Genomic DNA, 25148 nt, shown 5'->3' on the forward strand with positions numbered 1-25148 from the left:
CTGCCCACTTCTCTAGCGAGGCCATAGCATGGATACAATCCTTCCTCAGCGACCGAACCATGACGGTCTTCTCGCTCTTTGCAGCCGCGGACCCCATCCCCATCACTTGCGGGGTGCCCAGGGTTCATATGTTTCTCCAACCCTGTATGATATATTCACCAAGCCCCTGTTTGATGAGTTGGACCGTCTGGGTATCACCTAAACTAACTACACAGATGATACCTAGATCCTCCTACCACTGATGGGGGACTACTGCAAGGATTTAGCACTGATGAATAGAATTTACAGCATCTTTCAGACATGGATGGCCACTCACGGCCTCTGTCTGAACGATGAAAAAACAGAGCTTCTCATCCTGGGATCCGCATCTCTTCTCACCAGACTTGGCACAAACTACTCATCATTCATCATTGATGGGAACCTTATCAAGGTTGCCAAGGAAGTAAAAACATTAGGTTTTTACTTAGACTCCACCCTAACATTTACTAAACAGGTAAACTCCCTAGCCTCCTCGACAGCATCGCATGCAAACTAATTAGAGCTGGCAAAAACTTCCTTTCACCTAACAGTTGTATGACTCTAGCTAGAGCTCTCATTATATCTAGAATAGACTACTGTAATGCCCTATACATTGGAGCAAATAAATATATTACTAACAAAATATAGATACTTCAAAACAATGCCTTTAGAACTGCACTCAGTCTCTCTAAGAAAGAACATATTTCTGAAACAAGAAAGAAATACAAGTGGCTATCCACACTAGAGAAAATTAAACTAAAAACAGCTTCCCTCATCCACAAAAGCCTAAACAACAAAGCACCACGATATCTAATAGAAAGATTCTCTAGAAAAGCATCTACTAGACCAACAAGACTAGTTAACTCTAACTGCTTTCAGGTGCCTCGCTTTAAACTATCCATTATCGGGGACACCAGTTTCCCAAGCAAAGCAGCTCAACTCTGGAACTCACTACCCACCACACTCACAATGGACCAAACATTCACTAAATTCAGACAAAACCTGATCATATGGCTCCTAGAGAATACTGACAAATGAACTTGTAGAACTCCACCACAGGTGTAAATAACTGTACATTTCTCCTGTATATTGACTGTCTATATTTAAGAACTTGACCACACTTGTAAATAACTGTATAACTGTATTTCCTCTGTATATTGATTGCCTATACTACTGTACATTTCCTTTGTATATTGATTGCTTATACTGTATATTTTCCCTACCACCACCGACTGTTTGCACCTATATACCAATTATTGCTAGATCATATGTTTGCTATCACCTGTAACCAATGTAACCTGCATACTAAGTTGTATGACTTCTTATTGCCTGTGCCCTGATACTCTCGGGTCTGGCACGCATAATAAATACTAACAAACAAACAAAACAGAGGCACGCTTGGTGGAAAACACATGCTTAAGCTGCAGAAACTAAATGCAGTTCTTTCGGACAGAATGTTTGAAATTGCAGAGCAGCCACAGCCATGCCTGGCTCTTTACCCTCAACTCCTCAGGAGCAAATATAATACACTCTGGCATGGGGTAATATCCTGCCATTAGATGATTTGTTGAAAAAAAGGAAGAAAAAAGTAATACGACCTTACTTTGCTGTAAAATCATGAGGGAGGATTTACAAAATGTATAATCACAGAAATATTTTGTTGAGAGAGGAGGGTTTTGGGGAACTAGCCTGGCAGTGTTTTATCTTTTATATGACTAAAAACTCAGGGGTAATGAAGGTAACGGCAAGCTATCGTAATGATGTATGAACTTTAAGAGCCAGTGGTCATTACGAACAGACAACTGCAGAGGTGTAGCCTGGCTTGTCTAACAAGTGGGGCCTGAAGGTGATGTAGTTGGGTCCACTGCAAGGGGTGCCTGCAGAGGGAAGGGGGCTTGCTCTGCCCATGATGGAAATGCGCAGAAGCGACCGAGAGCATGGAAGGAACCTGAACAATTCAAGAGAGTTTTGGGGGGTCTCGACCATGAGAACACTTTTTAAATGATGGGTGAAAGTGGTGGATTTTACAGTACACTTTCTGTGAAAAATAGGTAAAAAGCCACAGAATTTACAATAGGTTTTGTGGAGTAAAACATTAAAAAATCCATTATATGGCAGGTCACCAACAATGGACAGGAGCTTTTTCCAATGCATTTTCATAATGCCTTTGCCCACTATATCCCTCCCCTCCTCCATGTAAGAACACTCATCATGTAGGCTTGCCCTTAATGAGAGTGCAAAATGCCATGCCACAGTATGAAAATATTCGGGCCCATTATAGTACCCTCCACCCAAACCAACTCCTTCTCTACTTAATAATACTCATCAAGGTGGCTTTGCTTTACCCAAAAATGCCAGTAAACACATGCCATGCCCTTGTGAAAAACATTAATGCTCCAGTGCCCCTTGGGCCCCAGCCTAGCATAAATACACAAACACACACACACTCGACTACAAGGCAAGCCCCGATACAGCTTCTCTGTCATTCTCACACAAGCACCCAGAACATTCACACTACTTTCTCACACACACCTCCCCATGCACACCATTCACACTGCATCATTCATATGGGCGCATTTACAGGCACTGACTCACATACCTACGGCACTTACACAGACACCCATTCACATGCATGCACATATACATCCATTCATACAATCCTCACACACTTGCATGGCACATACAAACATTATTTTTCTTCTTGCTTGTTTCCCTCCAGACTTGACAAGATGACGCCTCCTTAGCTGCTCTCTGTGCCTCCAGCTCCCATTCTCCATGCAGACCGGTACCAGGAAAAAGGCAGAACTTCCTGGTTCCCGACATACTCTGAGGAGCCGGAGAGCAATCCCTACAAGCTTGTTCCTAAATCCTCTCTATTCTATGGCATTTTCTTTAAAATACACCATGTGCCTATCATGTTTGTAAATATCCTAAGGGGAATATTATTAATAATATTAATTGGAAAAAACAAATTTATTGGATGTGTTATCTCATGGTATTGCACAGTATTTAACAGCAATCTCACCTCATTTCTCCCATTTTTGTTTTCTTGCTTTACCAGGGACCATGATCCCCAAAAATAAACTTCCGGTTAAGAGCCTAACATGAACCTTCTAAAGCGTAATGCACATTCTGAATAACATATCAATGCAGCATTTAAATATATGCAGCTGACTGGAAACCCTGACCAAATATTTCCAAGGGCATTCTGTTTGTGTACATACCCACCATTTATACCTTCAATCACGTATAGACTGATTCCCCCCTTCAATGATTTGAAGATTATAAATTGCAAGTGCTGGGTGACCAGCGTCATTGACATCTGTAAATACCCATTCAGCTTCTGAGTGGGCATTTACAGATTTTGGGTGGTCCTTGCCGGCTCAGGCCCTACCCTGTCTATGCCTCTGGACAACTGTGGTAGCTGAAACTATGTTTCTATGTTATTCAGTAGTATGTAAGTATTTATTGAGTCTACTCACTTTTAAGTTGTAAGCTTGATGTTAGCAGGGTTATGAAGAGTGGACTAGTTGGCGAGTAGCAATAATAGCTTTGATGCATTTTGGGATGTTTTATGGAATTGTAAGCCGATTTGTCTTTTTTATTTTTGTTTTAATTTTCGGGTGATTTTAATGCTTTAATCTTGTTTTGTAAAAAGCTTTGCATGCAAGACCACCACTGGACAAAACTTTAAAATCACGTCTTCTTTATTTTAAGACAACTACATTTCCATACAATTATTTAAAAAACTTAAAGAAAACAGAAAAAAGATCTGCCAAATCGTACACATTAGCATGATTGAATGTAGCACTCAAATCTCCCATTTAAAAGGTTAGAGTTGAAGTGATGGGCTATTTTGTAAGGGTATGCATTAACTCTTGGAGGCACTCTTGATAGCCACATGCAGCCAATACAGCTTGGCAAGTCTGGAACAGATTCAGTGTCTCCACTGCAGGGGTCTCCAACCTTTACGTTGGCAAGAGCTACTTGTTGCTAATGGCCAATACACGCTACTGGCGAGAGCTAATGGGGTGGTGATGTCCATAGAGCATGAGAATGTGGACCAAGATTATTTTGGGGTGTTATATTTGCTCTTTATATAAAAAAACAATATCATTTTCATTTAAGATATTAATATCTTAAAAAAACATCTTTATTTCATTATTTGTTATTAGTAGTTGTCTTCTAAAGAATGTCATGCATATCGGAATTGTAGGGAACCAATCAGGACATTCACTGTGAAGCAGCCACTGCATGCTATGCACCCGTGTTCGGTAATCTGGTGTGTAGTGTGAAACAACAACCGCACTCCGATGCTGTCTGACGGGATCAAAGTTTTGATTTCCGATAGTTTGCCTGAAAAAGGCAGATTCACAGCGATAAGCAATCACGTTGGCTGATAGTGCAGATACCTCCTTGTCATAGTGTTTGCACCCGTCTGCACACCTGACATGCTACTCATCATTTCAGGACAGTTTTTAAAATCTCTTGCAAAGGACTTCGCCATGGGAGTCGTTGCGCCCTTCACAATTGCACCATCTCTGAAAGTACATTTGTTGTTCATCAAATATTTATCAACTTTGAAGGATGCCTTTGTAACAGCATTTTCATTGCCGTGTTTAGTTTACCTACTTTTTAGGATTGCAGACAGCTTTTGATAATGTGTATGTATCATGGCAAAATTCCTACAGAAATCTAGTCAGGAAGAGGTGAGGGCTGAGGTCCTCCAGCTCATGTGCAAGAACTGAAGAAGGGCTAGCACTGAGTTGAGGCTACATGTCGGAAAGAAACTGGATTTGGGAAATGACTCAATCTGCCATCCATTAGTTTCTCAGCGAGCTGATCCTCGAAGTGGGGTCACTATGAGAGCTAATTTAGGCTCTTACTACCATTTTGGGTGAAGTGTTAATGGTACTTAAGTTGCTTTAGTGCAAGTGAAAGTGGTCATGTCCTTCTAGCCCGAGCCCAGCTAGGCCCAAGCAAAGTGAGAACTTTACTGCGCCACTGCGAAGAGAAAGAGGAGAAACGCGACAAGTCTGTCATGCAGGTACAGTGTGTAGATGATTATTTGCAATGCGTAAGATGGTGGTTTCTGCATTGCATAGTGTTTAGCAGCTTGGCCAAGCACTGGCCGTGTACCTGCAGTGCGTTTGCACTGTTCCTGACTTTTGCCATGAAAGCTACTTTTATTTGGTGGTCAGCACGATTCTTCAACAGCCTTTTTAGCAATATGGAATCCAGTGTCCATTGGTGATTTCAGGGAACGTTCACAAGTTCACGGATATGCCTATAACGCTGGTGCCTGTGTGATTAGCAGGCATATACTTCTTTGACGGGATGGCATTACTTTGGTAGTGTGCTCTTACCATGTCCTAAATGATGCCAAGGAGCGCGCATTGAGAGTGAGTAGAAGAATGTACAAATGGTAGGTGTGCTAGGTAAGTAGGCAGCTTTGTGGGATTGTTCGCTGTCTGACAGGTTCAAATGTATCCTTGAGAAAGTGATCAAACTGGCTATCATTATGTGTCTGCTATTGTACAAAAGTGTTTGAGGTTAGGTTGATTTGTCATAGCATTCATGAGAAAAATGCAGATATCTCCAGGGTGTATATATATATATATGTGTGTGTTTGTAAAAAACAGCTACTAACAAGCAAAATATTAGAAATTATTTGATTATAGTAACAGTGTAAACTTGCTTTTTTAAGTTTGACAATGTTCATTTCTATTGATCACTTGTAGGATATATATTTGAGTAATTATGAGAATATGAGAATGTTACACTTGTCTTACTGACCAAAGCACATAACCCAAACATAGAATAGCCATGCAAATAATTTCTGGTAGAAATGTATCATTAAGACAGTCTTGTATACTCCTATTGTACTCTTTTGTAATATCCCTATTAGAAAGGAAAGGGGGACAAATAGCACTATTGAGGGTTCCACCCTGCTTTGCATGAAATCGAAACACATTTTGGGAGCATAGAATGGGCAAAAATATTTATATTTGACAAGTATGTCTTTGATAAAAGGGCTTGCAACATTCAACCATATCTACTGATTTTAGCCAAGGCTCTGGGGAGGATGGCTGTGCACAAGCTCACTTGCCAATGCAGAGACCCCCTAAGAGGATGCCATACCCAGGTTTTTACCTGGAGGCTGTGTCATGGCCACTCTATACTTTAAATGCATACTTGTTGTCACACTGTAGTCCATCCTGTAATATACTTTACTAGTAGTAGTGTGTGCCGTAAAACACCAAAATACATTGGAAGTCACATAATTATTGTTACTTGTAACCTACATCAAAATCTAATTCGAACGTTATTACTCTACATATTGGAGAATGAGAGGTGGGCGGAAAGATGCATGTTTGGTGACTTTGTTTAGTTTGCTGTCGGATGTCTGTATTGCTGAGACCGTTTGTTCCCAAGGCACTCTGTTACATTGGTGAACATTGCTGGACATCAAAATATTGACATGGTAAGGAACGGCTGTGTTATTTTTGGCAACATGTCTCTCTCCTGCATTCTTTAGTAGGAGCTGCGTCTTTTTTTTATTGCTGTCATTGTGAATTTGTCAACACGAGACTTTATCCTGACGGTAGTTGTTTGTACACACTCGTTCCTTATACAAATCTGTGTACGGTTTGATTGTATTTCTGTTCCGATCACTAAACTAATTGTCATTCTGTTTAGGCAATTAAGCTAAAAGGTCAACATAGCACACACGACCAACCACATAACCTTGTAATAAGAGTTCAGCTGCTGAGAAGTACACTTACGCTCTTCCTTGTTCCCATGGTTACTTGCAGCCAGTCACCGAGTGAGAATGGTTCTGTCATGAGCAATGAATCAGGACCACCCAGTTCAGGAAGAAGCACTCCACAGAAAGTCATGCCGCTGCAGAAAGTAGCCCGAGAGGAGACCAGAAAGAGAAACGGTGAGAGGGCGCCGGAAGCCTTACGTTATTCTTTCATTGCATTGAATCCCAGAAACACACACATATTCTTGCATTTTCACATGCACAGCATAACAACTAAAATCAAAGCGATTATGCCCTCATTAAAAGTGGCAGTAATTCTGTTACCGCCACTTTTCCCATGACATCAAACTACAAGTTTGCCAGTGGGGAGCCTGATTTACCTCCAGCCAAGAGCTGAAGTTAAGTCAGGCACCACACCTGCAAAAAGCAGACGGTAATAATGCTGCCATTCCCCCATGGAGTCCTATGGAACTCTATGGAATGGGGAATTATCTCTCCTCACTGGCACCTGTAATCTGTTGGTAATACCCGCAGACCAGATGCAGATAACGGTAGATCCATTTGGTGGTATCCCGCCGGATTTACTGACGGGATACCACCAAACTTAAAATGAAGCCCATGTCATTGAGAGATGTTGACCCCCAATATGAGCTATCTGGGTAGGTGTGAAGGGCACTAAAAGAAGGCAGGGAGTCTAAAGGCCCGATTCATGGGCTTTTTTTGCAGCGTTCAAAGTGACTTTGCACTGCTGAAAAGTGACTTTTCACTGCTGACACAAGCCCAGATTCATGGAACTGTGCAAAGTGTATTTTTGCAGTGCAAAGTCGTTTTGTACTGCAACAATGACTTTGTACTAACTTTGCACTGATTTTCCAATGCAAAAATACACTTTGCACAGTTCCATGAATTAGGGTTTGTGTTGGCGGTGCAAAGTCACTTTGAACCGTGCAAACAATTCCATGAATCGGGCCCTTAAGGTCATGTGCAGTGCATAGTTAAATGACAGTGGGATCGATCTGAGACCATGCAAATACTCGGTAGCTTAGAGGGTAGCAGACGGGTCATGAGAGAGATGTGCTGTTTTTCTGGGGAGCAAAGGTGATATTTGTTAGGGGACAATAAGGTGTTCCTGAAAGAGATGTGTCTGCACTTTCTATCTGATAGAGGGGCAGGTCTGATGTGGAAAGGATGTTTCAGAGCTTTGGTGGGCAGCGTGAGAACAAACACTGGTTTCCTAGTCTCTTCTACGGTCCTTTATTTCAAGATGGGAAGTGTTGAGGCTCCTCATGTTGTATTGCTCTCCTGACATGGTTAGATTTTCAGCTCGTAAAAGGTTCTTTTATTTTGTTACTATCTTTATGTGGCGCGCATGGTGGCAACTGACAGACTATCATGCAATCATGTAAGGCCTCCAGGGTAACCAAAGCATAAGGAGGACTGACTTGCTATGTTGAAAAATCTCTGCGTTAACATTAAATGTACATGTATTGTAATTTACATTGTGATAATGATTTCTCACCCAATCTATTTCATAGAGAGAGGAAGATGTTATGTTGCTGCTTATTTTAAAGAGCAATGTAAAATCTGAATGCACGGAGCACAACATGTAGATGATAATATTTAATGTGACATGCTTTTCACCTGTCAGATTTTCCTTTCAGGTTTCCTGCTTTTTAAAAAATGTATTTCATGTACTATGAAGACATTTTAATAAAAGCATTGTGCTTTTTAATGAAAATTCAATGTTCGCCATGTAATTCTGTATCCTCCTATTATGTGATATCTCCCGTTCGATAGGTAAATCACACTTGTAACTGGCTGGTGTATTTTTTTGATTGTGTTGCTACATTGTTGCCGATGTTCACAGGGCTACACGAGCAGTATTGAGTCGTGCTACATGTTTAATTATACCGGAGCCTTGTTTTAATGCACTCAATATTCACTATTGTGTTTTCTCACCGCAAGAATTCATCTTAAGATTGATTTGTTGTACATTTTCTTTTTAAGTATTTTAGTGTTTTTCTTTAATATACTTAGGTTTTAAAACCTCAAAGAAAATTGGTAAGAATGAAGTTCGTCTTACAATTGCCAATGATCTTCATCTTTGCATGCATTCATGTCATTCTTGCAAATACGTCTCCATTATCAGGCCAGTAGTACTTGAATTGGCAGAGTTGCCATTACATGAATCTTCCTTCCCTCAGCTCGCGTAAATACAGTGCCAGCGAGGGGATAGCAACTGCAACGTTTGACCCCCATAACAACAGGACATTTGACATAGAACACATTACCAGCGTTCAGATGCCCAACACCCTACCTCACAACACTACACCCTACATTTACCAGAGGTATACAGGTGAATCATTTTATGACAGAAGCGCTTAGACACTGCCTCATCACGAGTTTGGCGGTAACCCTTAAATGCGGCGGTAACACTATTACCGCCCCATTTAAGGGTCTGCCAAATCACAAGCTTGATTGATATTTTATTTCTATCGCGCACGTACACAAGTGTTTCAGAGCGCGATGAGAGGCGGATTTCCCCCCAGCTCTGAGCTGGGGGCAAATCCACCACAATTTTGCCGATTTTTGGTTCTATTACCGCCGACGGGAAAACCACCGGCGGTAATAGCGCTAAAATTCCCCATTGGGCCCAATGGGAAATGGGGAATTCCCAAATGGCCCAATGGGGAATGGGAACTTAACGTTGCGCCAAACCCGTGATCCGGTGCTAATATCACTGGGTGGGGTTTGGCCGTGGCACTAATAGCCCCGGGGTTAGCGCCCACTCATGATGAGGCCCAATTGTATACATCTGAGTGAATGTACTCAGTATTTTAGACAAATAAAACAACAGTTTTAGCCAAGACAGAAATGGGTGTGATTCTTTTACTGATAGTGAACAGATCTTGAGAGGTTTTACATGAGACTAAAATACAAAAGAGCGCTAATAAATGGGTTCTTTACAGAAGGTGGTATTACTACAAACTTAATACAGGACCATTCAAACTAACCCATCCACAGAAGGGCAAGAGTGTGCCTTAATACGGTACTAGAAATGTAATTTGAACACATATGTTGCATATCTATGATACACTGCACCGATGTACCAGTTGTGGGCACTCTGCGGCATATGCAGGACTGACGAAGGACCCTACAGTCCTGGTGTATATTGAATTAAGGTTTACCCTTAGCGAGAGGCCCTGGTATACCCCAGGAATCATGCTCTGTTGGAATGCGCCAAATATTTGGATAAAATGCAAGTAAGAGGTCTTTATTAGTAAAGTGCTGAACTAGAGCAGTAGTGAAGATATTATGCGAGTGGATAGACACGCCCTGGCGTATTAAACACAGTCTCATCATGGAGAGAATGACTGGTAATATGCTCCTGGTTGATACTTAAGCTCTGAGCTTTCTCAAGAGTTGCAACCTTGTATAATTCTTATCTGTAGTCTTACAGACTTGCTGAGTACTCAACATACTTTAGGCAATATGGAAAGTGGTAAGGGATCGCTAGTTCCCCTTAGGACGGATATAGAGGACGAAGGAGTGGTGGCTTCCATGCTTTCACATGTTCTATACATATATAAAGAACATGTTTGTGGCCATTTCTTCTTGACCAAAATCATTCTGCTTGCTTGGAGAGCAGGCTGCTATGCCATTTAGCCATTTGGAAACTTCTGATAAAAACCTGCAGTGTCAATTTTAGCTGGTGAAAGCCCTGCCCAAGGATTTTCTGTGAAAACGAATGTTTCTGGTCTGTGATGAGTAAACAGCAGGTTGGTGAAAAGGAAGGAGGAGCTCTGCTTACCACCTGACCTTAAAAACTCACTGAAATAATTTCCATATTGTACATCGGTTTGTTATTGTAGCACTGCAACTTCGGATCCAAATCTGCAGTGACATTACAACCCTCACAGTGTATTTGTGTAATTGTGAGTGGCCCACACTGCATTGCACGCGCAGATTCCTTTTAAGGTGTTTTCCCAGCTTCGTAGATGGCCTTCTTGCTGGGTTACATGTGCTGCTGGGCTTGAGTAACTGGTTATTAATGCACGCTACCTACTCCGAAGCTCCTTTAGTGAGAAAAATCCTAAAAAGATTCATTGCTGAGCGATACTACTGGATTTCTTAATAATTGGTAAATACCAAGTGGAAGCAAATACACCAGGGACATAGATCACTTAAAACTTCAGTTTAAAAAATACATTATTATAAATCAGTTAAACAAACCATTTTCAAAGTTGCCTTCCCCATTCCCATTGAGCCCTATGGGCCAAAAATGGGAATGGGGAAGGGCAATGGTGGAAGGGGGAATTACCGCCCCGCCAACCTTGGAATGGGGCGGTAATTCCCCTTTCCGCCAAGGTGGTGCCGGTATTTTACCGGCATGAACCATGGCGCTAATAGCGCCATGGTTCTGCGCCATCCGTGTAATGAGGCCCATTGTATACATTTGTCTTGAGTTACTGCATAGGCCCATGTGGTCATTCCATATGTCTTCGTATGCACCTAATTTGTCTTCTGCCCTCTTTGACCACCGCCCAAGTTTCAATATTCAGTAGATCTTTCAGCCACGCATCAGCAGAAGGTGGCCTTTTTATTTCCTTTCTTCCTTTTTGCACAGTTGGTGATGGCCTTTCTAAACCACAGCTTTTCATTCTCACTAAGCAACATACACATTTTGCTATCCCCAGCTACTGCCACTGGATCAAAAACAGCCATCTTGTGGAATATTACATTTATACTTTGCCCTCCCCGCCCCGCCCCAAAATCAACTAAACAATAGATGTGAATCTCACCACCACTGGGAAGGGCTGCAGGATTATTCAAATCAGCTGTGGATAAAATCGATAGAGATTTAGAAGGGTGTGGGAAGAGTTTCCCAGGGGTTCCTATTTGACTCGTGTGCTGGAATATAAGGAGAGGCCCTGGTCTACAGTTTTTAAAGATTTACAGAGAAACGCCGCAGTTTAGGGACGTATACCAGCAGTTGATACGATGTCATCAACCTTCTTAAAAATAGAGGGCCAGCTTGAAAGAAAATCATCCAGCACCTTCAAAAGAGTTGAAAGACCTGGAGATATGAATTCAATGCTCATTGCTGGGGTACGAAAAACATTTGAGGCTTGAATGCGGGAGGAGAGAGAGAGACACAAGTTCAACCTGCATCTCTACACATGATCTGTTGCATGGAACCATTTCAAGGATTAAGGGTTTCAGCAAAGTGGGTCATTAGAAAGACAACTTTAATGGAACATTTGCAATGCGGGAATGTAATGGCAACTGTTAGTGGTCTCACTGAAGACAGTGGTTATCGACTAAGATAAAAGTGTCTATGCTTGGATACCATCTAGCGACTATAAATTGCACAGGGATGTCCATGTTCTTTACAATGAGGATTGGGCAGCAGAACCTTGAGCTGCTAAAGTGGCCAACTGATGTGTTCCCTCTTGACCAAACTTCAAATCAACATACCCAAAGGAGGACATTGTTTAGGGCAGTCCTTCCGGAGGTTGCAGTTAGGGAGCACGTAGAAAATGATCCGGGCATTAAAGAACATGAGGGTGGTGGGTGCCACAAGAAAGACTTGGAACCTGAGATTCCCTTTTGGCATTAGAAAATATAGATACCGCAGAATATCATCTGGAACCCGATATTTTGGAAGATATATCGATAGCTAAAGTGACTGGAGAGCAGACACCGAACCTCAATGCAAACAACGTGATTTATGCGCTGGAAGCCACCCCATGAAGCTCTAGTTGACTCAGGAAAAGTATGTTTCCCATTGAAAATACAGACACTGGAAGACATTTTAAATTCACGGACCTGGCGTCTGCTTTCAGATATGTAACGTGAAAATACACTTTTGCCTCTTCAGGCTTAAATAGCACAACATCACTTTGCCAGCTGGGTGTACTCTGGTGTAGGTTGGTAGTTGTGCCAGGGGAACATCTTCAAATCAGGAAAATAATGCAAACAATAACCTTACTTTTTATAAAGTGCTTAATGGCAGATTCCTCCCACTTCTAAGCACTTTAATACAGATGTTGGTAATTACACATTTTGATGGTACTCCCTCACGATGGAGCGAATTTTATTTATTTATTTTTATTTTATTTATTTATTTATTTTATTTCTATAGCGCTCCGGATCCAGGAGTATAGGGGCGCTTAGTACAAGGTTACAAGGCACAGTAAATGGTAATAAACAGTGATGCTAGAGCAATTTAAGTAGCAGTTATATACAGGCAGTGGGGGTGATAGCACCCAATCGTGACATAAGTGAGGCATGAACAGTCAATATATTATATAGCAAGGTCTGACTTCAAAGTTGACTATTTGTCAGAAGCCACCCAATGACAAGTTTCCTGAATGACTGGAAGGAATTGGAGGATTTGATGCTCAGTGGCAGGGAGTTCCAGAGTTGGGGGGCGAGGACAGTAAAGCTCGAGCCTCCGGCTCTTTTAGAGTTAAATCTGGGTACTGTTAGGCATAAGGTGTTGGAGGATCTTGTGGTTCTAACGGAGGGTTTCATGGTGAGTTTGTTGGTTAGGTATGGGGGTGCTAGATTGTTGAGAGCTTTGTACGTCAGGCAAAGTGTTTTTAGGTCAATATTATGTTGGATGGTGAGCCATCTGCATGTGGTTCTGGTGGTCGAGATGTGCTCACGTCTGGGGATATTTAGCGCTGCCCGTAGCGCGTTATTTTGAAGGACTTGGAGCTTGTTAGTTATCGCTTTGTTGGCACCTAAGTAGAGACTATTGCAATAATCTAGTTTCGATTGTATAAGGGCTCTGGCTAGTATGAGGCAACTGTTAGGGGAGAGAAATGGTCTACAGGCTTTAATGAGTTTTCCGGTATATGCAGTGGCGGAGGCAGTTGCGTTAATTTGTTTAGTGAGGTTAACGTTGGCATCAAGATAGAAGCCAAGTGTTTTCACATTTTTGGCGACCGGGATGGTGTTGCCATCGATTATGATGTTAGAGTAGTTGGGGCTTAATTTTTGTAGGTTGTTGGGCGAGCCAACAATGAGCAGTTCGGTCTTCTCGTCATTGAGGCAGAGGCCATGTGTGGCCATCCATGCCTGAATGACGGAGAAGATTTCATTGATCCTGGCTACATCAATATCGTAGTTGCCCGAGATAGTGAGGAGTATCTGGGTGTCATCCGCGTAGTTTGTATAGGTGACACCCGAATACTTTGATGTAAGCAAGCCTGAGTCTTCTTTGGGGGTAGGGGGCGGTATATTTCTGTACCACATTGACTGGTTTATTTGGTACTACGGTCCTGATATTTATTTCAAAATACAAAAAAAAAATAAAGCCCAGTTCAGTTTGCATTAATCTATTGGAAGCTCTGACTTTGAGCTTAAACTGCTTTTCTTTCCAGATGTCAAAGTACTGTATTGAAACAAACCGTGCCGAGAACAGCTGCGTTTATCCAATAAAGCAGCTGGTTAAGCAGGCTCTATGAAGGGCAACCTTAGCTTTGCGTAATGTATTTGATAAACGGTGAAATATATTGTTTGTGCTACGGACCTGTAGTTTGGTGCGGATTAATGGACTCAGGCATGTCAAGTGCGTACGCTCTCTAGCCTTCTGTCACAAGTAATAGCAGGTGTTTAAGCATGAATGAAAGCTTTTAATCTTCAAAAACTGCCATGTATATTTTTCAAAGTCTTACACCACAATTCCTCAAAGACCTAGGCAAGGGCACGCGTGAACATTCCTTCCCACAGGCTTTCCATTACGCGGTGTGCACTGGGAGGGAGGGCCATTGCGGTAGCTAGATCTCAATTATACAAGGCCAGGGTTTTCTTCATAGGAGTTTCAGATCTGTATGGTGACTTCAGGTAAAGGTAAAATGTAAAATTATTTTTGAGAACGTGTCAGGTAACCAGGTCAGTATGACATTCTTTGCTGGAAATGGAAAGAATTTGCTGTGGGATTCCGGTGCGTGGAGGGAGAGGGGAGGCATTCCCCGAGTCAAGCAGCAAGGAGAGCATGTTGCAAAGAGCCTGGTAGCGGCTCGAGCCACACGGTAGCCAAAGCCAGAGAATTCTGAAGGAGAAGGCAGTTATTTCTAGCCTTGCTGGGGACTGTAGCCTAGCTCCTGGCAGGAGCCAGAGAACCGGAAGAAGAGGAAGAAAAACAGAGTTTGTTGTGGACTCAAGCCCAGGAGGGCAGCCCTTGTCTGAAAAACTGCAAAACCTCAGTCAAGCACTGTTGGGTAGAGGTGGGTAATTGCTTTATGTAACATCTCAGCCATGGCGGAATCATTGTTTCTTTCTGGTAGGCCTTTGCTGTGTCTACATCCCAGCAGCCTAGAAAGCAAATGTCAAGAAAGTGTGCTGGTCTACTGGGAAATGAACGAAAGAGAACCAGCAGAGCTTATTCTCCGAAACTGTGTTTTTTAGATTTGGGAATTGGACTTGGGCTAGGATACTAGGTCCTATTAGATAATATACATTCACCAATGTGGTTGCATCGTGTGCACAGCATTCGACAGTTATCCCTTTTTCCGTTCTAGTTGCTCCCTTTTCATCCTGTAGGGGTTCACCCAACCCCTTTCCCTAGGGACCTAAAATCAAAGGCTGGACTAACCTATAGGACAAGCATTGAAAACCTTGCTAGGAAGGATTGTGTTTTGCCCAGAGACTTCCAGACCCTGTTCTGCACAAAATGTTTTGTTCCTTCCCCTTCTGATCACAGTTTACACATCCCGTCTGAGTACGCCATCATGTTTGGTTGTAACCCTTTGCTTCATCTAACACTCCATGTGGCAAAAATAAAAGTGTTGAACCTGATTTCTTCTGAAGCAAGTGTTCGCTGTCCCAATGCTTTAACAATCGCCTTCAAAGTACCTTTTCACTATCTGCCTGATCCTATCTTACAAAGAGGAATTATTTATCCTCTTAAAAATGCCCCTTCAATGTTTTGGGAGAAGAAGTAGAGGAATCCGGTTTAGCTATTCCTACCGAAAGCTTTCTTTTGTCTGTCTTCTTTTTAAAAAATGATTTGTTTATTGTTTTCCACACAACAATCCAAACAGTACACGAGTGGCTCAAGAACCAATTGAGGAGATCTTAACAATTATAAATACAGGATGTAAGTCCTTGTCGGGTGGTAGGAGTTTAGCGTATATTTTATATCCATGTTTATAAGTGAGATTGGCCGTTAAGAGGCACAATCACAAGGTGCCTTCCCCGCTGTATGCAACAAGGTGATCATTGCCTTCCTTGTTGTTGGGGGAAGAGAACGCAGATCGATTGCTTCTACGTATAACTTAAGCTGATAGGGGGCTAATATGCTTGCATAGGCTTTGACGGGGGCTTTAGACTCTGGCAGATCTTTAATAATTTGCATTATTTCCTCAATAGTAATATCTTGTTTAAGGATTTCTCACTGCTCAGAGGTCAACCAGTATACCACGACTTCATCCAAACATTGGTGAACCTGGGCAACAGGCTCAGCCCCCTTTGCAGCATAGATATCGGTATAGAACTCCCGAAACATCTTGGCAATTTTGAAATTCTCATATTCATACACACACCAGTTGTATCTTTAATCATGTCTATAAATGTGGTTTCACGTCCATGGTGAGCATTCTCGCCAAAAGTGCACTGAGTTTTTATCCTTTGCCATATTGGCAGACCTGGTAGACCCTGCTGAGATATTTAACTTCCCTAGTGGCATTCTTTTGAAATGTATCCAGTTCTTGTGTGTGTACGCAAGCTTTTGCCTCTCACCCGTAATCTGAAAGCCTTCCTCGAAATTTCCAGGCCTTGATTCAGTGGCTTCTAACTCCTTCCTAATCATCCAGATTACCCACGCCTCCTTAGCAATGCATACCCAACTTATATAGCACTGAAATGCCTTGCGGAGCATCCCGTATGAGTTCACTGAGCCATCATTGAAGGAAAAAAAGGAGCTAATTTCATCCTGCAGCTCATGGTAGAAGACCCCATCCTTAAGAGCCTCAGCCTTGAACAGCCACTCCTCCTATGTTTCATTTTGGGAATATGACACTCTAGTGTCACCTGAGAGTAGTTGGAGAGCATACGCTGGAGGATTTTGCAATGACAACACTATGCACTAGGTTTGTCCTGGAGACCGGCAGGAAATCTAACCACGAGGCGGTGTTGTGAACCCAGGAGTGGAATGTGTAACCTCTGTGACCTGGCTGCTTCTTCTTCCACACATCAACCAGATCATACATCTGGCAGATTTCTTGTATCTTTTGGCCCACTTCTGAGCTCAGTTGAGATTTAGCGCCAGATCGATCTATGTCTGGGTCAAGGACAGTTTTAAAGCCCCCCCACCCTCAAATCACTACAGACCCCTCCACCATGTCCAGGTCCTTCAGCACCTAACTGTAGAACCCAGGGCTGTCAATTTCGGGGCTATAACTATTAACCAGTGTAACAGGGATACTTTTCACATGTCCTTTACCAATCAAGGCACTACTTTCCCCATCTTTCAAGATGTCCCGCATTCTAAACCTAAGAAAACTATGAATCAGGATGGCAACCCCCCTGGCATAGGGAGAATAAGATGAATAGTACCTGTGGCACATCCACTGCGATGGCCACCTACCTTCTGAAGCATCTGTAAGGTGTGTCTCCTGCAGCAGCATAATGTTTACATTTTTTGTCTTGCCAGGGTGGTTACCCCCTTTTATATTCCAGGTGGCCACCTTAATTGCCATCTAGGGGTGTCTTATGATATTCATGCTCGCTGGACCCCATCTTCACATCGCCCCCGGCCCAACACACATGACTAGGCGGCACAACTCCCTTGGTGCAATTATACTTCTACACATTCAACCAGCTCCTAGGATCTTGATCGCAAGCATTCCATGGGGACCTAGACACTCATGAATATAACAAATAAAACTATACAAACTTCCCCACCCCTCTGGGAAACCCCCTAATTTGCCTGGTTTGAACCCCCCCACCCCAGAATAACAACCAAGAGCGGAACGCGCACGGGTTTGCTCGAGCCAGCCACGACTCCAGCCCATAGCTACAGATTCCCCAACATTAAATTGAACATATCAATAGACTGTGCTTATCTCCCACCCTTCCAATGTCCTCCTCCTGATATATCACTCCAGACTGTGTCTGCAAGCCTCAGAGGCATCCAGATAATCGGGTTCCAACACACCACACAACCTCAGCTGGTGGCATTCCCTCGTTATGTCAGATCCTGTCTGGCCGAGACACAACAACGTTTCTCAACAAAGGAATTGGTGGCGTCGAATGAGGTGAAAAACTGGTTCTTGCCATTTTATTGCACCCAAAGCTTAGCAGGGAAGAACATGTTTGCCTCTGAGTGCTCGTTTCATGCATGCAAATGTTCTCCTGGGCTGCTGGCGAAGGTCTGGAAAGATTTGGATCTGGTCGCCATCGAAGGTCAGGTTGTGCTTCAATCTGGGCATCCTGAAAAGTGCATCCAGATCCCTGTAATTCAGGATCCGTGCAATAATGGGCCACGGAGGGGCCCCAGGAATCCGTCTAGATGCTTGGATCCTGTGTGAGTGTTCCACAATGACGGTGAGAGTTCATTCTGATTGAATACCATCTTGCACAATTTCTTAACAAACTCCTCCATTTTCCCATTCATCTGCGATTCTCCCACACCCATGCATATATTGTTTCACCTTTCGTGATCTTCCACGTCTTCATTCTTTGCCACCACAGCTTTCAGGGTCTTTTCAAATGATTTCATCTTAGAAGAAGTCGATGAGGATGCATTCTCTATTTCTGAGATGCGATTTCCAGTCTCGTTGAGCCTAAACACGCTTTTTATCCAGCCACACTTGGAGCAGATCTACTATGTTCGTGAGAGTGTCTATTTTGGTATCCAGTTTCCCTATACCAGCCTTGGGCTGCAACAGAAGCTCCTTGACATTCTCTGAGGGTCTGTGATCCTGCTTCATCACTGCCCCCACATTTTTCCGTTATTTATGGAGTCGCCTCAGGAGCCCTAGGTCTTTTTGGTGTTGTGTCACTCTCGGAGGAAAGCTTTCACTGGTGCTTATCTCCTTATCCCATTGTGCGTTCACAATAGGTGGTGGCTGTCTTGGTGGATCAAACTATGTGGAGTGAAATATTCCAGCTATCCTCCAGCTGTGCAGTCACAAGTTTCCCTTTCCTTTCTTTTTTTCTTGTTCCCCTCTAGCACGGGTGTCAGTCACAATATATTCTGCCAGCAAGTGGGAGGACCCGCCATCCACTTTTGCTAATAGTAATCAGGAGGTTCTCCCTCAACGGATCCGCACAGTTTCTAGTGGGGCTACACCGCCCAGATCACAACTGTAGGGTGCCCCCTTCTCCTTTCCAGGGACCTTATTCAAGGATCTCTTTGCTGGAAGCCACTTCCCCACCAGCAGCTCCCTCCTGGATCACTACACAGGAGTTCTCGTTTACTCGATTGGTGGTAGGTTATGTCCCCAGCTGTCCGAGGCCAGTGTGAGCAGACCATAACAAAAAATAAAGGTACTAAAACAGCATATGGATTGCAGCTGTAGGGTGCTTTTCTCCTCCCAACCAAGGACCTGGGGAAGTGTCCCCTCCAGTCATTAACCCGTTATCGGGTCATGGGGCTCAGGCTGCAGATGTCCCTTGCAATCTGACAGGAGTTATGACCCGAGGAGCCTGGTCCCGGCATCCACAGAGGGCCGCACTACCCCCCTCCCCCCGGCATCGGACGTGCTTCGACCCAGAAGTGCTTCTCAACGGCTCCTCGCATAGCACGTTCACACGCTGCTGTGCATCTTGGGGATCTCGGCCTCCTTCCCTCTTCTGTGCAGCACTAAACTGCACCCACTCCCTGGCGTTTCGCTTCACTGTCCCACTAGCAGCTTTCACGGGATGAAGCACAGGATTATTCTAATACTCCCTGTCAACCCCCGGGGAGATAAAGACTGTGGGGCCAAAGGTTTTTTTCAGGATTTTTGGCCCGTCGAGCGGAGCTCACAGGGGAGCCACCATCTTGGTTCAGCTCTCGCACACCCCTCTTGGCTATCTTCTTAATTGTTTGATTGATTGCTCATGGTGATGCTGCTGTGAACAACACTGCCATAAAACTGCCAATGGAGGAACCAGGAAGCTGTCTTTTGAGCTCAATTGCACATCAGAGCACATCTGTACATTGGGCAGGTGGAGAAAATGTGCCTGCAGCACTGCATCTATACCCGCCAGTTAGAGGAGCTCTGGAGAGAAAGTATAGTGGTGGTTTCAAGTATCATTCAATGAATAAGCTGGTACCTACTCACCATGTGTGTACCCCTCAAGACCCATGGTTCCCTATGTATCTCTTTGGTAATTCTTAACTGGGGACCTCACCAAGCAGGCCTTCATGGAGCTCCTTCCATTTCCAGGACCATTAGAGAGATGTAACCTGTTTACCCGAAAAGCTTGTTCTACGACTGTGCTGTCTAATGTGAGAAATCAGGAATGAGACACGGACACAGAGGCTTAGGATTTTGCCAATAAACCTTTATTGACAAAAGAAAAGGGGGTTTGGGAAATGCCTCCCTGTCCCTACACTAAGAGGTGTTTTCCTAACTCAAACAAAACTAAGGGTGTGTCGGATGTCAGAATGTCGAAAGCAAAACATCCTATGTCCAAGTACTATTCTGACCCTCACATTCTAAAGATCAATTTTAAGGTGAAATGAGAAAATGTCTTTGGCCTTGAGTGATGCATAAATGTTCAAAAGTAAATATGTAACTCCAACACAAAAGTTCCAGGAGGATAGAGTTCCTTGATCCAGAAGGTGGTTCCCTACCCCTGCATTTCTCTTCACTCTGCTTTAGATTTTCAAGAATATTAGTTCTTTGAGTTTCTCTTGTTCAACAACATAACTGGTACACAAAACAATTTATCTGTAAGCCTGTATCTTGATAGGTATTCTCCTTCCAGGCTTGTGCTCCTTTTCAATATGCTTTAACACAGCCTTTTCTGATCTTGATGTATTCTTCTCAGGATCTCTTTAGATGAGATATTTCACACACATTTGTTCAACTTGTCCTTGCCTGGTGCATTTCCCTACCAGACCTTTCTCACATGAACACACTTGTACTTGCATCCACCTGGCATACTCTCATGCCAGTTTTTTTTTATATGAGCACACTTGCAACTGCCTGGTGTACTCTCGTGCCAGGGCTTTCTTTTATAAACACACCTGCAACTGCCTGGTATACGCTCCTGCCAGGGCTTTCTCTTGTAACCTAAATATGCCTGATAAATTCTCTGGTAAGTGCTTTTCTCTCGTGACTTGTATCTGCCTGGTATACGCTCCTGCCAGGGCTTTCTCTTGTAACCTAAATATGCCTGATATATTCTCTGGTAAGTGCTTTTCTCTCGTGACTTGTATCTGCCTGGTATATGCTCTTGCCTGGGCTTTTCCCTTGTGACTTAATCTGCCAGGTATGTTCTGTTGCCAGGGCTTTTCTCTTGCGGTTTGAGACTGCCTGGTATATTACCTTTATAAGGCTTTCCTCTTGTGACTTGAATCTGCCTCTTATATTCTCTGGCCAGGCCTCTTCTCTTGTAGCTTGAGACTTCCTGGTACATTCCCTTGCCACAGCTTTCCTTTTGTGACTTATATCTGTCGTGACTTATATCTGTCTGGTATATTCTCTGTCAAAGGCTTTTCTCAAGGGACTGTTCTTATGTCTTGGGTCTGCCTGGTGGACTATCCTGCCAGGAATTCCCATATACATATATATGCACTTTGTACATTAACAAACTTGACAGTCTTTCATCTTGGCTTCGTTCTGTCTCTTTAAATGATATTCAATAGCACTTTCTTTCTTGTATATTGAATTCACCGTTATGTGCTTTTGGCATGCTTGCCAATGTGCCCTGGTATCCCTGCTTCCCTTTGGAGGACTCACCGGCTCTTGACGACGTGTGCAGGTTCTCCTGCGTTATGCTTGCAGTGGCATTTTGGCATTCTGCTCCCGTCCGCCGCCTCTGCGCTGCAGCTTCTGTCTCTCTCGTAGCTCCCGCTCACATGCTTGGCAACCCGCCAGGCCTGGTTAGCGGGAAAGCTGCTCTACGGTACCTGCAGACACTCTGGAGCCTTTCTACTGCTTGGGGAATCTCCGCAGCATACCGCAGCCTTCTGACTGCTTCCTTCGGTCTCCTCAATGAGCCGGTTAGCTCCACAGACCCCGTACCAGCACCACAGTCCCTCGTTCAAAAAGGAGAGGTGGTGAGTTCTCCAGCCAGTGTCTGATTGTCAGCTAGTTCATCAGTTTAAATCTCCCGGCATCAGGCCAGTTCTCAGAACAAGAAGAGCGCTGCTTACGCTTTTGGCCTCCAGTAATCTGTACCGCTTGGTTCATCTTTCTCGTCACAGTACTTACGCATATAGGAAAACAAAATTCAGTTCTTGATAACTTGTATGCAAAGTCTGGGACCGTATTCTCAGTAATCTTGAAAGACGAGTCGGTTTTTAATGACTTGTATGCAGAGTCTGGGACAGTGTTTTCAGTGGTCTTGAAAGACAAGTCAGTTATTGATGACTTGTTTGCCGAGTATGGGAAGGTGGTTTTAGGAGTCTTGGAAGGCAAGGAAGTTCTTTTTTGACTTGTATGCAGATTATGGGAAGTTATTTTCATTAGTCTTAGAAGGCAAGTCAAGTTTTGAAGACTTGTAAACAGATCCTATGTAAGGGTTTTCAGTACCCTTCCTAGGTGCATGTGGGGAGGTATGACAATGTGCCATTAAGGCATGGGGAAGGAAGGGGGGTATCTTAAAAAAGAAAGGGGGATACCATGTTTCGTCCGATGATGTCATGACATCTCCCTGAAGGTTTTCTCCCCCCATGTGAACCTCCCTCGTAGAGCCGCCCCCAGGGTCGGGATCAGGTAGCAGCTGCTGTACCTGGGCCCCATGGGAAGAGGCTGCCACCAGAAAAGATGTGATGAGGCTGTTGGTTTCATCACACTACCTATTGCATGTCAGCATGGACAGTCTCTGAACAAAAAATAAATAAAAGCCTGCCAGTCAGGCAGCAGGGCTACCAGTGTAAAGCTCAAGAAGATGGTCAGGAGGATTCAGAATAGGGGAGACATCTCAGGACTCCTAAAGTGCAGAGTGGTGGCGGCTATTGTTCATGACTGGACTATCATGAAGACATAATTCAGAGGCCAACAACTATGCTTTCCCCACATTCTAAACACACTCATGAGGCGGATACCCAATTTCCATGCAGGCCCTAGAATCACAGACCTCTCTTGCATACACCCTCATGCCAAACCTATCAGCTTTTCTGCAGGAAATAGCTCAGGTCCAGGATGAAGAAGGAACCCCTCAAAGAGGAAGACCACAGAGGGGTTTAACAGAAGTCAATGCAATGTTATGGCTTCTCCAGCCATATAAATTCGTTTCACCACAAAATATGATCTGACAACACGTGGTCCAGCACAGTATAAATACCCATAAACACCATATAGATCCAAAAGTCTATGTGTGCCAAAGGATGGTACTAACAGAAATAGTTATATAATGTAGAATATAAGAACATGTACTTGAAAGTGGTGCCAGAGAACTAACCACCCAAGTCCCGGGACATTGCCAGTGCCCAGGTGGTGCCATGCATTTGAACCACTTGCTCTGACCAATATCAATGTATGATGATCTGGGACAGGGTGCCGTTAGCAGAATATGTGTATATGGGCAGTGTGGCCGAAGACTGAGGATGCAAAGGGTGTGGGGGCAGAGGTACCATGCGTAGCACAGCCACAGTGGAGGAATCAGCAGCAGCAGAACATGAAATGCACACATACTGATTTTACACAATGATCTAAAGTGTCAAGGTAACAGAGTAGAACGATATATATACAATTCATGAGATCCTGCTGAGCAAGACAATGGAGATGTATTTACTGGGAAGTTTGGGGCCTTTACTTTATCACTGTTTTGCATGCACTTAAAAGCACAACTAAGGTTTCTTTTTCTCTTTGTTAATCAAGAAGTTTGATTTGTAACTGCATGCACATCCACAGCTCTTGAGGACATGTTTGGAAGAAGATTATGCTTTTATTACAGTGTTTACCAATACTGGTAGACATATTCAGTCACGCAAGAATGTTTATTGCAGTCAAAATTGACACTGTATCAAGCAATTTCTGTATCCATGATGTTTTCCCTTTGTATACCCTTTATGTACCGAAGACAGGATCTTGTGCTGATGTTTTGTGTATCTCTGGTGCAATCTTGAAGAGGAGCATAGCTTCATCAGCTGGTTTGGAGTTTCTAGAAGCTTATCATTGTCGCAAATGATCTGGGGGTGTAGTAAAACATCACAGGGGCAGCTCGTCATAATGGGTGACTAGGTGTCGACGCACCCCATTATGGATGAGACACGTCAGCCCATTGAAAACACTGAGCACTCTCTCAGTTGCTCCAAGCGTCTGAGGCAGCGCTCCTGGGCTGGCTTTAACTGAACTGTCAAAGGGAAAGTTGGTTTTGCTTTGACAGCACATTGCGTGCATGACCAATGAGCAATGAAAGGCAGAGGGCGTTTTGCTTCCCCCGCCTTGCATGTCCTATTGGTGATGCAGGATGGGGTCTTGTATGCCTAAATGTGCAAGGGGTGCTCATGCTCCTCCTTCCACATCCAGGCCCATGGGGCTTCGTGATTAAAGTGCCCCAGCTCCACTGTGCAAAATCAAGAGGGGCCATGTAGCACTATTTGCTTCCTGTATCCTGTTGTATGCTGCACTGGAGCTGGTGGGTCTTCATCGTGAGTTCGAAAGGACTGGAATACAGAGCGATGCTGCAGGTAAGAAAATAAAAATAATATGTGTGTGTGTGTTTATGGAAGTGTTTGTGTTCCTTAGTGGGTGCGTGAATGAGAGAGTGTATGTTGTTTGGGTGCACGTGTTTAAGATATACTGTGAGAATGATTGAAGAATGAACAATGCCGTATGAATGCTGATGTTTGTGTCTGAATGGAGAGTGAATGAAGACTGAATGCTGCCATAGGAATGCTGATGTGTGTGTATGTGAGTGATTGAAGAATGAAGAATGCCGTATGAATTCTTATGCTTGCGTGTGAATGTGAGAGTAAATGAAGAATGAATGCTGTACGAATGATCATTGACGAATGCGCTGTGTGCCAACTGGGCACCATGCCTCATACTGAGGTGAGGAAGAGGAGGGTAGGATGGCAGCCAGGAGAATTTTTTTTTATTGGTGAGGTGATTATTTATCCAAACTGGACACACCAAATTGGTATGTCCAGTTTGGACAAATATTCATAGTGGCATTTCTTTTTACTGGGCAACAAGGGGGTAGGCGTCATAATGAGAGTTCCTACTGGTACTGACCCACATTGGTGGGT

At 43.6% G+C, this 25148-nt stretch overlaps 1 protein-coding gene across 3 annotated transcripts in view; it reads left to right on the forward strand.

The window, feature by feature from the left end:
* Positions 1-25148, forward strand: part of KIAA1549L (KIAA1549 like) — a 739655-nt gene that overhangs the window by 520047 nt on the left and 194460 nt on the right. For 2 of the 3 annotated variants that reach the window (XM_069623580.1, XM_069623582.1), the window contains 2 exons: positions 6834-6961; positions 8822-8845. In XM_069623580.1, coding sequence (XP_069479681.1) covers positions 6834-6961; positions 8822-8845 — 152 coding nt within the window. The remainder of the gene's footprint in view (positions 1-6833; positions 6962-8821; positions 8846-25148) is intronic. The other variant, XM_069623581.1, reaches the window with a different exon arrangement.

This window comes from Ambystoma mexicanum, chromosome 11 (assembly GCF_040938575.1).
Source record: "Ambystoma mexicanum isolate Mex_15411 chromosome 11, UKY_AmexF1_1, whole genome shotgun sequence".
NCBI classification, from domain to species: domain Eukaryota; kingdom Metazoa; phylum Chordata; class Amphibia; order Caudata; family Ambystomatidae; genus Ambystoma; species Ambystoma mexicanum.